Source organism: Anopheles arabiensis, chromosome 3 (genome assembly GCF_016920715.1).
Source record: "Anopheles arabiensis isolate DONGOLA chromosome 3, AaraD3, whole genome shotgun sequence".
Classification (NCBI taxonomy): domain Eukaryota; kingdom Metazoa; phylum Arthropoda; class Insecta; order Diptera; family Culicidae; genus Anopheles; species Anopheles arabiensis.
In genome coordinates this window covers 29441097-29454021 of record NC_053518.1, presented here as the reverse complement: position 1 = coordinate 29454021, position 12925 = coordinate 29441097, and the positions used below count along the sequence as shown (strand labels likewise).

Here is a 12925-nt window from a genome sequence, read left to right as displayed (position 1 = left end):
GCCTATCACGGTATCGCTTCCGGCAACGGTGCAACGGTAGGTCGCTGTGAGGTAGAGTTCACAAGGTACGCTCGCCATAAATGATCACCTAGTTAGGTTTGGTTTATTTGCCAGAACCCACCACGGTACGGTGTTCAACCGGTACGACCCCGTGTATGCATGATTCATCATATTCTATTTCCCCGCGCGAAACATGGAGACGCCTGGTGGCTGTTTCACTCTTGACAATTGCTGAGGGCGACTGCTGCACACTGGTGCACGAGGTGCGTGTGACATTAGCCAGTTGCACAATCAGCGAAATGTGTATACTGCAAGGAAGAGAGGATGCTTGGTGTTGTATTCAACGTGCCATCCGTTGGATATGCTGATGCAATAAATCATTCAAATGTTGCGCCTCGATGGAAAGGTTTTTGCAGAGGTGATGGAGACATGTGCTGTCATTCAGTGTTATTCAACCTATTTTCATACGTTTGCTCATGGGAAAGGTATGGCTAAGGGGAAAAAAGATGGAAGGAAAACTCAAAAAAGTGCATGCCTTAGTCGTTTGTTCTGTTTTATTATTAAACGTATCCAATTTGCAGAATTGTTGCTTGCTGGTGTTGTGGATTGTTTTGGTATTAATCATTCATCGGTCAATTAAGCAAAAAAGCTGTTTAAAACAAACAAACTAAATTGTCCGTTATCTTTTTTCAGTAATGGCCACACTGCGCTCTCAGTATGGAATAAATATTATTTTCCTTTTCATCGTACATTTAAACCACGGTAAGTAAAACAAACAATGTATCATATGAGCTTCACACTATAGTTATTGGAAATTTAAAGTTTTTTTATTAAGGGGATATTATACGTTAGATTTCAGTACATAAATTCGTAGGTAAATATGCAACAAATATTTATAAAAATATTTAAATGCATTCAAAACAGGGAAATACAAAGAAAATTGTATATGAGAATTAGTTCATCAACATCTGTGTTTCTGTCATTAGCTTAAGCACTCTGAGCTATTTAGATAATTATGTGTGGTGCAATTCATTCTCTTCTAAACCTTGTTTATGAATTATTTTATATTTACTTATACTTGTGGTATGTTGTTTAGGTGGCAACTGTAGCGATTTTGTGCAGGAAATATTATAATTTAGCCTTTTTACTCCTCTGTGATAGGAGAAGTTATTGAATGCCTCTTACATGTTAGCTCAATGAGTTGCAAGATGCTCAGTTTTTTTATTATTTTTCTTTAAGTCATTTGTTCAACAAAAACCTTCGATTAGGTATGATGAATCATACATGTAAAGGTTTACTAAAGTACAATAACGAGTCATCATTATATTGGCATACTTCGCTACACAATCATACGTGTACAATGAGACATACACAAGTATTTCTAAAATCTCAATCAACAAACCAAAGAAACAAAAAAAACTCTTAAGTAGAGTCTGCTTTGTATTTTGTTCTCTCCAGCCGTTTTTTTCACCATCCCATCCTTAGAGAGCACGTGAATGGCACAGTCGATGTTTCCCAACCCGAATGTGCCGCATTTTGATTTATTAGCTCTGATTGCCCTTCAGTACACCGGCCGGCTCCCGGCACTGTTTCGGGACAACACTGGGCTGATGGTGCATTCGCTTTCCCTCGAGCTATTGCAATAAAGCAAACGCGAACAAAAAATATGTACGACAAACACATATATACCCGCCAAATGACTCGTTTGGAGCGTATCTTTGGCATATCTTTGTACAATTTAAATTGAAACCACGCAGAAATAGCATTGTGTTTGCTCGTGTACACGCTTTAGGACGCGGAAAGCATCATCAAGGCGAATGGAAAGTGGCAAACAAACGCGAAGGATATGATCCATTGCATAAGCAAAGCATTGAAACGAGGCATGAAACAATACTGTAATCTGCTCGCTACCATCAGGCCAGGTCAACCAAGTAGAGGAAGGCACCGAAAACCCAACCTCTCCTGTTTGCACTGCTGAAAAAATTAAGCCTTTTTTGTTCTTTCTCTTTTGTTTAAGTAAGGTTAGCTGTAATATTGTGAGCGTTTGTATGTGAGTATGTTTGCAATGATTCGTATTTGGCTTAGTAACCCGCCTTTAGGGACATTTATTCATCAGTTGAAGTGTTTCAAGAAGCGTTGATTTTTCATCATTTCCACGGTCATTGCTTAGCGTGTCGATGTGAGCCGTTGTCTGGAGGGATTGGAATACATTTTGTTTGTGTTGTGGAATTATTCATTTCCCAAGTCTGCAAGTAAAATTACCCAAAGTTACCGAGAGAAAGATCTCAGAATGTGTTCGAGTAGAATCACAGAAAAAAAAGGTTCTCACGCAAGCACGTTTTTGCAGCTGCTTTATTGGTAAATTCACTTTTTCATTCCAAGTCCAAGTTTAATAAACCAAAACGAAGCGCTCAAAAAAGGCGTGCTTCCTATCCCCCTTTTTTGATTCAACTCCCCGATGACGCGTTAGTTTTTTGGCGCTTTCCCCTCTTCTTTAGGGTTACCTGATGGTAATCATCGCTTTCAGCCGCCGCGCACGTTTCTTCTTCTCAATTCCTCGGCAGTGATGCCATCATGCCCCAGCCCCTGCCATCCTATATGAGAGCAGTGGTGCCATCACTCCCGAGCCCGTCAAACATTTTTGGAACGATGGCAGTGATGCCAACAGAATGCAAGGATCGTTGGAAAGTAATGTGCAGATAACAAGAAGTATAATTATATGAATTGAGTTCCGTTTTTATCTCGCAGGACCGTTTTTTGCTTTGCATCAGAGTCACTCAATGTGAGGAACTATCGTATGTGTTTTAATGTTTTATTGTTAGTTATCATTTTGTGAAACGCCATTGTAGCATTTGCTGTAGCTGCTGGCTGTTTATGCATTCATATTCCGATTCTTAAAACCCGAAGATTCGAAAGAATTTTAAAACCCGTTTACCAATGTCGTTTTTCAACTGCAAAATAAATATTTGAACTGAACACAACTGAATTTTTAATCGAAACAAGCAATATAAAATTGATTCTTCGTCCAGACATATCGAACCATCGATCATTAAAAACAGTGGAGGAACAAAAAACCAATTTTCCCTTCTTCATACATCAATCATACCTTCTCTTGCCTTCGAAAGGGTTTGGGAAATGAATCTCTTAAACACACAAGCAGAAGCTCCATGCCGAGAGCTAGAATGCTAAAAGGCTATCTTATTGAAGGACCACGCTTTTTTGTGCTCTATCTACTGGCATGCAAAGAACTGACAGGAAGTGATAACGCCCGATAGTTGGAATCAGATTTTGATGTTCTGGGAGCAGCATCAGCACAAGAACGGCTCGGTTTTTCGTCATGTTTTTTTTTATTGATTCTCGTTGAGATTTGGCTGGGAGAAAAGTTATAGAACAGTGTCATTAACGAAATTTCTTTGGAGATAATAGATTTATAAATGTATGTCCATTAAGCTTGTTCCATGGACGAATTATAAAAACTTGTTTCGTTGTTTATCAAAGTTTACAACTTGTTAGAGCAATTTCATCATTTATCAGGAATGAAGAAACATACCCTTTCATGAAGAATCACAAATACAAGATTTTAGGCTTTCCTCCCAAGCATCTGGCTTCCATGTATCTTTTACAAATTCCGAAGCATATTTTCCTTTCTTTCTCGTTCTGGTAACAGAAAGCAAAAAGGTATTTGCACAAAAAACGCACAAAAACTCCCTTGTCCTTCCTTTACTATCCTCGATCGGTCACTTGTCGTGCGTTTTCCGCTGTCAGAATATCGCACCGACTAGCGAAATCCCATCATGCCGGTGCCGGCGGCCACTAGAACAGGCTTGCGTTTACCATCCGTCCTGCCTGGCGTCGAAATTGAATTTGATCGCAAACATACACAAATAACAGCAGCACTACGGTAAGGCCTTTACTGCCAACCGTTAGCGTGGACGAATGTTGAGTAATTTTTTGTGTGTTGAAGTTTTTCTGTCCACTCTGCTCTTGTACAAGAAAGCGGGACAACATTGTTTAACGCTCACTGTAATCTGCGTTTCGCACAAACTGAAATCACTTTTCCATTTAACTAAATGTGTCCAAGTTTTGGAGGAAGTAAAATGAACACAAAAAAGCAGCATAAAAACAAATTGAAAACACGTCAAAACATCATCAAATGTCTTGAAGCTCTCGAGCAGAACGGTGGTTTTACGCTGAGCTCGGGGATTACTTTATTTCTGTTTGTTCCATATCCACTAGAGCAGGTGGCAAAAGCAAAAGGAAACAAAAAAACACATAAAGCGAAAACTTAAAATTACCCAAACGACTACATGAAGCGATCAGGCGAAAATTCTCACACATGCAAGCAAAAACAAAAAAGACGTTATCATTCCGTGCGAAACGCCTCGGAATGATTTATTAATAGCCATTTACGCTTAACGACAGCCCGGGCTGGTTTCGTTGGTGCCGGAATGGATTTGCATTTTTTGGCAACAGCAGTTTGAATACAGAGGGAGTTAAGGACAGGAGGATACAGTAATTCGCACCAGGCGATTGACTCGTTTCGCTTTCCAACGACACACATTCACATCCGCGAACGCCCATCATATCACTCGTCGAACACACGCAGCAATCGAAAATGATGTAATTTAAATAATAATGGTTCATTTCGCTTCCGCTTAAGTCTAGAGTTGATGCCTGTAGCAGGAAGCAAAGCTCAGACACACGAACATTCACTTACTTCATGGTAGCACGTTTGGGAGAAGAAGAGCTTGTTATGCATTCTGTGAAGAGTTGGGCGGTTCTGTTTTGTTCTCTGCATCGTTCTGTTTTTGTACCGTTTTCGTAAAGTGTTTACGGTTGTGTTAAAATTGATATTTCCAAACACGCTCTCAAGGACACGTGCGTGAGGTGTGTGATATTGTTGTCCGGAACAATGATGGAAGCGATGAAAAGATGTAATTAATTTCCGTGATACATTGTTTCTATGTTTAAACAAACCGAAAGAGAGCGTGCTTGTGTGTATTTTAATGTTTAAGGTAGTTTATTCTTGCAGTTTCTGCAATAGCATTGGAATGTGTTGAAATTATGGACAGATTATTCTAAATGGTTGTATCTCATCCTTTCCAATCAAATTAAAAAGAGTAACTCGGGGTTCATGTTCGCGGATAAATCCCATTGTTGTCGAGCCTATAAATTGTGAATTCATGAGATAAAACACATTACACGCACATTTAATGCATGCGAACGAGATGCTGTATAAGCGAAAATGCCGATCGATATAAGGAACAGCAAAAAAAGAAAGCTTACTTATTTTATCTCTTTTTCTTCGGAGCAGTACTCGATCGTGGAACCATTTGTCTTGTTTTTAACGAACATTGTGCAGAGATATCCAATTTGGCGTATTTGAAAACAGACAAAAACCCTCGCCAGGGCAACAATGGCACAAGGAATATTAATGAACTCGGCACCAGTCAGAAAATCTAAGAAATTGTGACCCTTTTTATACACCGAGCAGAATCTTGTCGAAGAGCTGCTCTAGGAAGGTTTGTGGGTACATATTTTGCCTCGCAGTGACCTTTCCGGAGTCGAATGCGGGCTGCACCGTGGGTTTTTGGTTTGGTGGACCCACGCTCGAAATATTGCGGTAAGATTAGGCCAGTGTAGGAAGTCAAAGCAACGAAATCAAGAAGGAAGGAAACCTCCAAGCAGAAAGGATCACCGGAGATGGAATACCGACACGCTAGCCGGAACTGTCGCCCCTTTGGCCGGAAAACCAGAATAAACGGCCTTTACGGGTTCGAAGGAGGTTATTTAAGGTCGAGACAGTACTTTATGGAGTCCCAATTGTTCGTTTTCTATTGAGGCTTTGTTCATTTTCTAGTGTGACAAGGAGGGTATGGTTATGATAAAGCTCCACAGTTCCAGTAGAAGTAGGGGGCAGCTTTTAATGGCTCGTAAGCATGCACGGCAGTGCAAGATATTTCGCGTAAAAATGCCGGAGAGCTAGCCTTTTCCCTACAAAAGTATCAGTATGAGAGAATTCTTTTTTAAGTTTTATAACTGAAAATGTATGAATATTAATCTTGGGTTTTGTACCTCATGTTGGGGTCGGTTTGGTTGAACAATGGTTTGGTGTGCATGCCAGCACAATGGCATAACTGTACAACATCTGGTTCACATTTGTAATCTGTAAACACAGCAAAATGATAACGAAGAAGATAAAGAAGCTTTCAAATCCAATTGCCAAACCTAAAACATGTGTTTTCTTTTGCAAAACCTGATCAGTAATTTTGACAGAGTTATATGCCTGAATAAAAGCAATCTGCATTTAAAATGACATTCTTTATAGCAATCTCATAGAATGTTAAGCATTTTTCACTATTTATGTCTGCAAGTTAATGAAAAGAAAATAATAAGGACCTCTGATACTATGTCACTGAATGAGTCACTGAAAGCCAAGCCCATAAGTGGGTACAGGCAGGCCTTGACCGACATCGGTTGTTGAGCCAAAGAAGAAGAAGAAGATACTATGTCGAAACTTCAACCGCTGTTCTTGTTAAATCGTGTAACCTTTCATTAGTTTCAATAAAAAATATACTAAAATTTCATTTATCCTACAACTGAGTCTGAATCCCGTCAAATTGACTGAAACTTACTGAGACTAGCCCACTGCCATGCGTAACATTTCACAAAAATCAATCCACTCCAACCCACGACTTGTTCTGCTTTCCCTTCAACCATAATCATCACACAAACCGCATCAATAAATCCGCCCAGCGGTCGATTGCTAGTTGTCGCAGCTGCATGATACTTCGCCACTCCCGTTAGCCTGGTGTGCCTTGCGGTGAGAGTGTTTTCCGTATATTAATTGTGTGTGTTCCCTTGACAGATTCCAATCACGTTGCCGTCCTGTGAAGCTTCCAGTCTCTATGTGTACCAGCTGCGTATCCACTGTGGAGGTGTGCCAAATTTAAGATCAACAATCCCCACTACCATACCCTCTGCACCCCTCAGCAGCATGGAGCAGCGATGGCCGAATTGACTGTTTTTCGTTTCGGACAGATTCCACAAAACCAGATGGGAATCGGCTATTTCCGGAATTGATAATCGATAGGAAAATATGTCTGTATGCCTGTGTGAGGGTTTGTACCCAGTCACAGGACACAATCACGCAGCCAAATCACAGGCAAAAAGGGCTTAATTATACGCTTATAATCGTTACCAATCAATTTGGAAAGTTTGGCGTTCCGATGGCGTTCCGACCGAGCCCTCCCTCACCGTCCCAGATGGAGATTATACCATTAGAAGAGTTCCAGGTGCCCTGCAGGAAGGATTCAATTTAGAGTTCATTTAGCGTCCACACAATTAACAACCGAATTCCGATAATTGTGGCAGTCCATCGGAATTGAATTAACGTAATGGGCTGGGATTATGAAATAGACGAAACGAGTTTGTTACAAGGTAAAAACAAAACGCCCTCAGGCCTTTGGTAATCAGTTTATTGAGATGAATTTCAATGTTTTACTTGATAATGGAGATGTATTCTTTCAAGCATCATATTAGCTCGATTCTCCTGAGGGCTTAAACGGTGTGGCATATCACACTGATTGTCCTGAGTTATGATTTCGAAGTCTCTTTTTCTAAACAACTGCAAATCAACACAAATTGCAATTAAAACTTAAACCCATAAACAGCTTAACTTAATCATCGGAATCTGCTCTGCAGTAACACTAGGCTAATTCCGTTCGATGTTCGGAATGCCATCGTTGCACTTTCCCAAGAACTGTGATTGTAGATCAAACGTCCACAAAAGCACATCTATACAACTGCCAGTAGCGTTTAACGAATCTCTTAAACATTCACACTAACCCGCCCTCCTCTACCAACGGCATCTAGTTGCACTTCAACGCAATCACATCACAATCGCCAACATCACTCAAAGATTATGTGGTGACAGTTTATTTATGTATCTTTATCCATGTGTTAACATCTCACACCTGCCTAGCAGAGCTGTCACTTTTGATTGGCTTTGCTGGTGTTTGCTTTTTTGCTGTACTTGTGTGCCCAAGGAAGCGATAGAGCCGCATTAAACCGCAACAGCTCCGAGTGTGAGAGCAAGATTGATAACAACGATAAATTAATTTACGCTCCAGGGCGATGAACCCAAAGCTTCACAGTGGTTGGATGCAGCTCAATCCAAGGGAGCGGAAAGGCTTTTCCTTTGACTGTCATGGTCAATTGAAGTTACTTTCTTGCGTGTGGAGATCTTAGAACTTTAATGTTATCCCTCAAGGGAAGGACAATCACAGTCCATCTTGTGAAGAGAGAGATACTTTAGCGTAGATTATGTATACCTAAGCATGTTTACTTGAGGTAAATTCAACATGCAGTAAGTTCATGTAGTACGTATGAGTACGATGACTTTATGAGTCTCATCGAAAATGATGCATGTTGATGGTTGTGATTGTTTGATATAATGGTCATTCTAGCAAATATTGATATTGTTGTGACAACTGGCTTTGAACTTGAAATCCCAATAATAAATTACATCAAAGGCAAATGATTTAAACCGTTTTGTTATTACTTGGAAAACATATTAACTGAACTCCTGCAAAGATGAAAATTATAAAATTTGTTAATGAATGGAGATGGCTAACTTTTCCAATTGTTTTGTCATATGTTCATGTTTTCTTTTACTATAATATTGACCTTGAACGGTGTTTGCTATGTCAAAATTATAATTTTCATTCAATATTTTGACTCACATCAATTTGATGCGCTCTGCAAAGCTGTAATATGTCTTTCTTCATAAGAAAGTGTGTAAAAACTTCAATAAAGAAAGCAACAAAGTATACAATTTTCAATTATATTCATCCCAAAATCGTGCAGGAAACAGTGTTTATCATTTATCATCCCGACCTTCTGACGTTTCGATTTCCTGTGTTCGACAGCTTCCAACTGCCACCTCTAGTTTGTATATTTTCTCTACTTTCTCCCATTGCCACCGGATCTGTGGTCGTCGATTGAAAACTCCCATCCCACAATAACAACCCGGAAGGCATAACAAAGTCACTGCAGACCTTTTCGGAGGAACAATTCCTACTGGAGCTGAGAGATGATCGCAGCAGTTCACCGGTATCGCGTCCTCCGATACGCAACCGGACACCGCCGTACCTTGGCAATCTGCACCTTGGCTTTCACCAGCACCAGCAGCACCACCATCAGCACTCAGAGACGAGCGAGAACGAAATTTACGACTCGGACGAGAGTAATCTGCTCCGTACGCCGCTTGACCGTGGGCCGCACTTTGATTTGTCCGTCTCGAAGAACATTACAGCTCTGGTTGGGAAGACGGCCTATCTCAACTGCCGGGTGAAGAACATCGGCAACAAAACGGTAAATTTCAATTTCAATGGTGCTGCGTATTGCTTCCGTGCTCGTTTTTTTCCTACACACAACCACGCGTTGTGTATTGACTGTGTCCATTTTTGCTTTCGGGATCGAGTTGCTTCCGTAGCGATAAATTCTAACCATGTGTTTTTATTTGTTTCTCTTTTTCCTGTATGTGTGTTTGTATGTGTGCTTCACCTGTTCTTATATCACAACACAACGTGAAACGTTCCCCTGTGCGGATCGTTCGTCCTCTGCAGGTGTCCTGGGTGCGGCATCGTGACATTCATCTGTTAACCGTAGGTAGATTCACCTATACGTCTGACCAACGTTTCCAGGCTGTACATAATCCCAAGACAGACGACTGGTCGCTACAAGTAAGCACCTTTTTTCCTCTGTTGCCCCATTGCGTCACACGATGAGTGTTTTTGTTGTTATTTAGTGCAACCTCTATTACTCTTCCCCTCCTTCTCGATGAGCCTTTTGAGAGCTTGGGGAAAAGCACAAACGATGAGTCAGCAAACTATATGAAATAATAAAAAATGAACCCACTCTCCCTCTATTGACACTCTATATGGCCTATTCGGGCCATCGATCATGTGCCGGTGGGCGTTGGCAGTAGATCCTTGTGCACACGCACGAACACGCAAGCTCTCAGGAGATTCCGTCCGTGGAGTGTTGAACTCTCTTTTTTGTGCACTTTATTTGGCTGGCTTTTTTGCGTCTGTCTGTCTCCCACTGGCAGCTGATACCCGTTGGTTCGTTGTTCTTTCAGATTAGATACCCCCAGAAGCGGGACACGGGCGTGTACGAGTGTCAGATCTCCACTACGCCACCGGTCGGGCACTCAATGTTTCTCGCCGTCGTAGGTAAGTGTTCACTAAAGCCGCACTAAATGCACGGAGTTGATACTGGTTTAATACCCGTTTAGGATACGTATTGCTCGTTCTCTTTCTCCTTTTGAAAGACATTTGAGTGTTTCGTTTTTCTGGGGTATAGGCTCATTTCCATTTTAACAGACACTTGTTTTCTTCTTTCCACGTTTCCCTATAACTTTATCTCCATCTGCAGAGCCAATCACCACGATCGTTGGTGTGCCGGATCTGTACATCAACACGGGCTCAACTGTAAATTTAACCTGCATAGTGCGGAACTCGCCCGAGCCTCCTTCAACCATCTTTTGGACCCACAACAATCAGGTAAGCGGAGAAGAGGTGTGTTTATGTGTCTGGAGTTGCGGAAGATATGTTTTATGGTGCGTTGGATTATGGCTTGAATTAATGTGGGAACATGTTAAAAAGCTTGGGACTCAAACGTTATCCATTTTGATGTTACGTTAGAAAGGGGGATGTGTTTGGAAATACGTTAAGAGGTGATGTGTTTTATGCCCTAACTGAAACATTTTATAGGCAAGGTAAAGAATAAATCTAACAACGGTTGAGCTCTTTTTGTTAAATAATAGAGGATTCGATGATAGTCAAAATAACATTCAGTGTTTTGGTTATATTCAATAAAGTAGATTCTAAAATATAAAACATTACGCTCAAAACGATAAATATTCCAATTTGCTGTGGGTTTAATGTTATTGTCTATAAAATTGAGTTATTATTATGCCTTTTCTTATTCGTCAAAAACAAACAATTGAAACAAATTGAGGGAACGATGATAACATTGAATATACTTTTAAAACATATCATGTTTTTGAATCATTTTTAATTACTTAGTTATAAAACATTCGCTTGGTTTGACTCGTTGAAATTAATTTCAATTTACATCATACGAGACCTAATGATCACGAATTAGAATCAGGTAGCTATGATGAACGTGAAAACGGTAAATAAATATATAAATAAATAACTAAATGCTTCTGATCGTCAATATGTGCCTCGCAGAATCATTTAAAGATTATTTACACTAACGTTTCGAGAACAAGTATTGTATAAAGAGATATATGCATTAGAAGTAAAGAGTCTTTGGAGCGAAATCGTCGTCCTGAAATCAGTTTTAAATAGAGCTCGTGGCCTTAAACTCCTGTTAGGGGTCTAGAAATGATTTTTTCGAGAATGGACGGCGCGTCAATGCATCCACTCATGAGCTTATATAAGAAAGTGCAATGAGCCGTCATTTGCCTGTGTCCGAGGGTTCGATTTTACACTCGTTTATAACTGAAACAAACCAAAATATTAACTCATATCTAAATGCTAATTACTGACACTAATAAAAAAACCTCCAATCACTGTTAAAGGACGTTTTGAGTGTATCTGCAAAAAGTTTTAACTGAATCTTTTGAAACCATCCTTCAGCTTTCCTCGTTCTCCTTATAAATTCAGTATTAATAGCATAATTTAAAAAAACGAACTGACAAATAAATGGAAAAGAATAAGAATTAAAAGAAGAGAAAAAGAAGTCTTCAATAACGTACCGAAGCCAAATGAAAAAACGTGGGATCATACTTCGGTACACATAAATTATCATGGAATATGATCTTGCTTGCTTTGACGATGTGTTCCCCTAACTGCATTCAAAATGAAAATTGCCGGTCAGTCACGTTCGCGTTAAAACTGCGTTTTCGCTGCGTCGTTCTTCAAAATCGATAAAAATGAATGAAACGAATGAAAAGTGTCAATGTCAATTGATTGGGAGCTTTTTTCTTGGTTCGAGAGCATATTCTATTTATTCCATTTGATTCTTCTCCACTTCTCACTTCACATTTTTTGTTTGTATGCAGGAGATCAACTACGATTCACCCCGGGGCGGTGTGTCGGTCATAACGGAGAAGGGTGAAATGACGACATCGTACCTGCTAATACAGCGCGCCCGTACCACCGACAGCGGGAAGTACGTCTGCTCCCCATCGAATGCCGATCCTTCCACGATCAACGTGCATATCATGAATGGTACCGTTCGACCGCCCTACTCGCTAACCGCGTCAAGGGCAATGACAAATACGACAGTGTTCGCCCGATACTGGAAACATTTCAGACAGTATTTGTCAGGGCTACCGTTGTGTGAGTCTTTTTGTACTTAAATGATGTTTGTGTAATGTGTTAAATATGTAAAAATTTTCATGGATATTTTAACTTTCCTTTTCACAGTGGGCTCCCCGCTTAAGCGGTTAGCATTGCCGCCCAGCCAGTGGAGTTTGCCGCTGAGCTTAATGGTGCCCAGTATTGCATCAACAGCATTTTTCCTGAAAATCCACGCGTGGACCAACAACTGTCGGTGATGACGGTGAAGAAATTCATCGTAGAACTCATCCCTAACCAACAAGACAAGACCGAACAGAATAAGCGAAGAAAAGAACGTTGTTAAAATTCTTGTGCATCGAAGACGTTGAAATAAAATAATTTCGAAGTAAAGTCAATTGTATTTTAATAATTTTAATATCACAAGAAAGGAACGAATTCGAGCGTAAGGTAGGTAAATGACTTGAGTATAAGCTGGAAAAAATCAAACGTATTCGAATGTTCCCCCTCCCCCCTCCATGATCTTTAGATAAAAGTTTCATTACAAAACTGTGTCCATTTCCCCTTCAAATGGTTTTCTTTTTAGTGAG

The 12925-nt window shown here is 40.2% G+C and overlaps 1 protein-coding gene across 1 annotated transcript; it reads left to right on the top strand.

Annotated features, from left to right (window-relative positions):
* Positions 1–695: 695 nt before the first annotated feature.
* Positions 696–12699, top strand: LOC120901293 (zwei Ig domain protein zig-8-like). The gene is made up of 7 exons (XM_040309085.1): positions 696–762; positions 9038–9375; positions 9630–9746; positions 10145–10238; positions 10441–10568; positions 12098–12377; positions 12465–12699. Exons 1-7 carry the CDS (start codon positions 696–698, stop codon positions 12593–12595), a joined length of 1155 nt encoding a protein of 384 aa, XP_040165019.1. The 3' UTR covers positions 12596–12699.
* Positions 12700–12925: the final 226 nt, after the last annotated feature.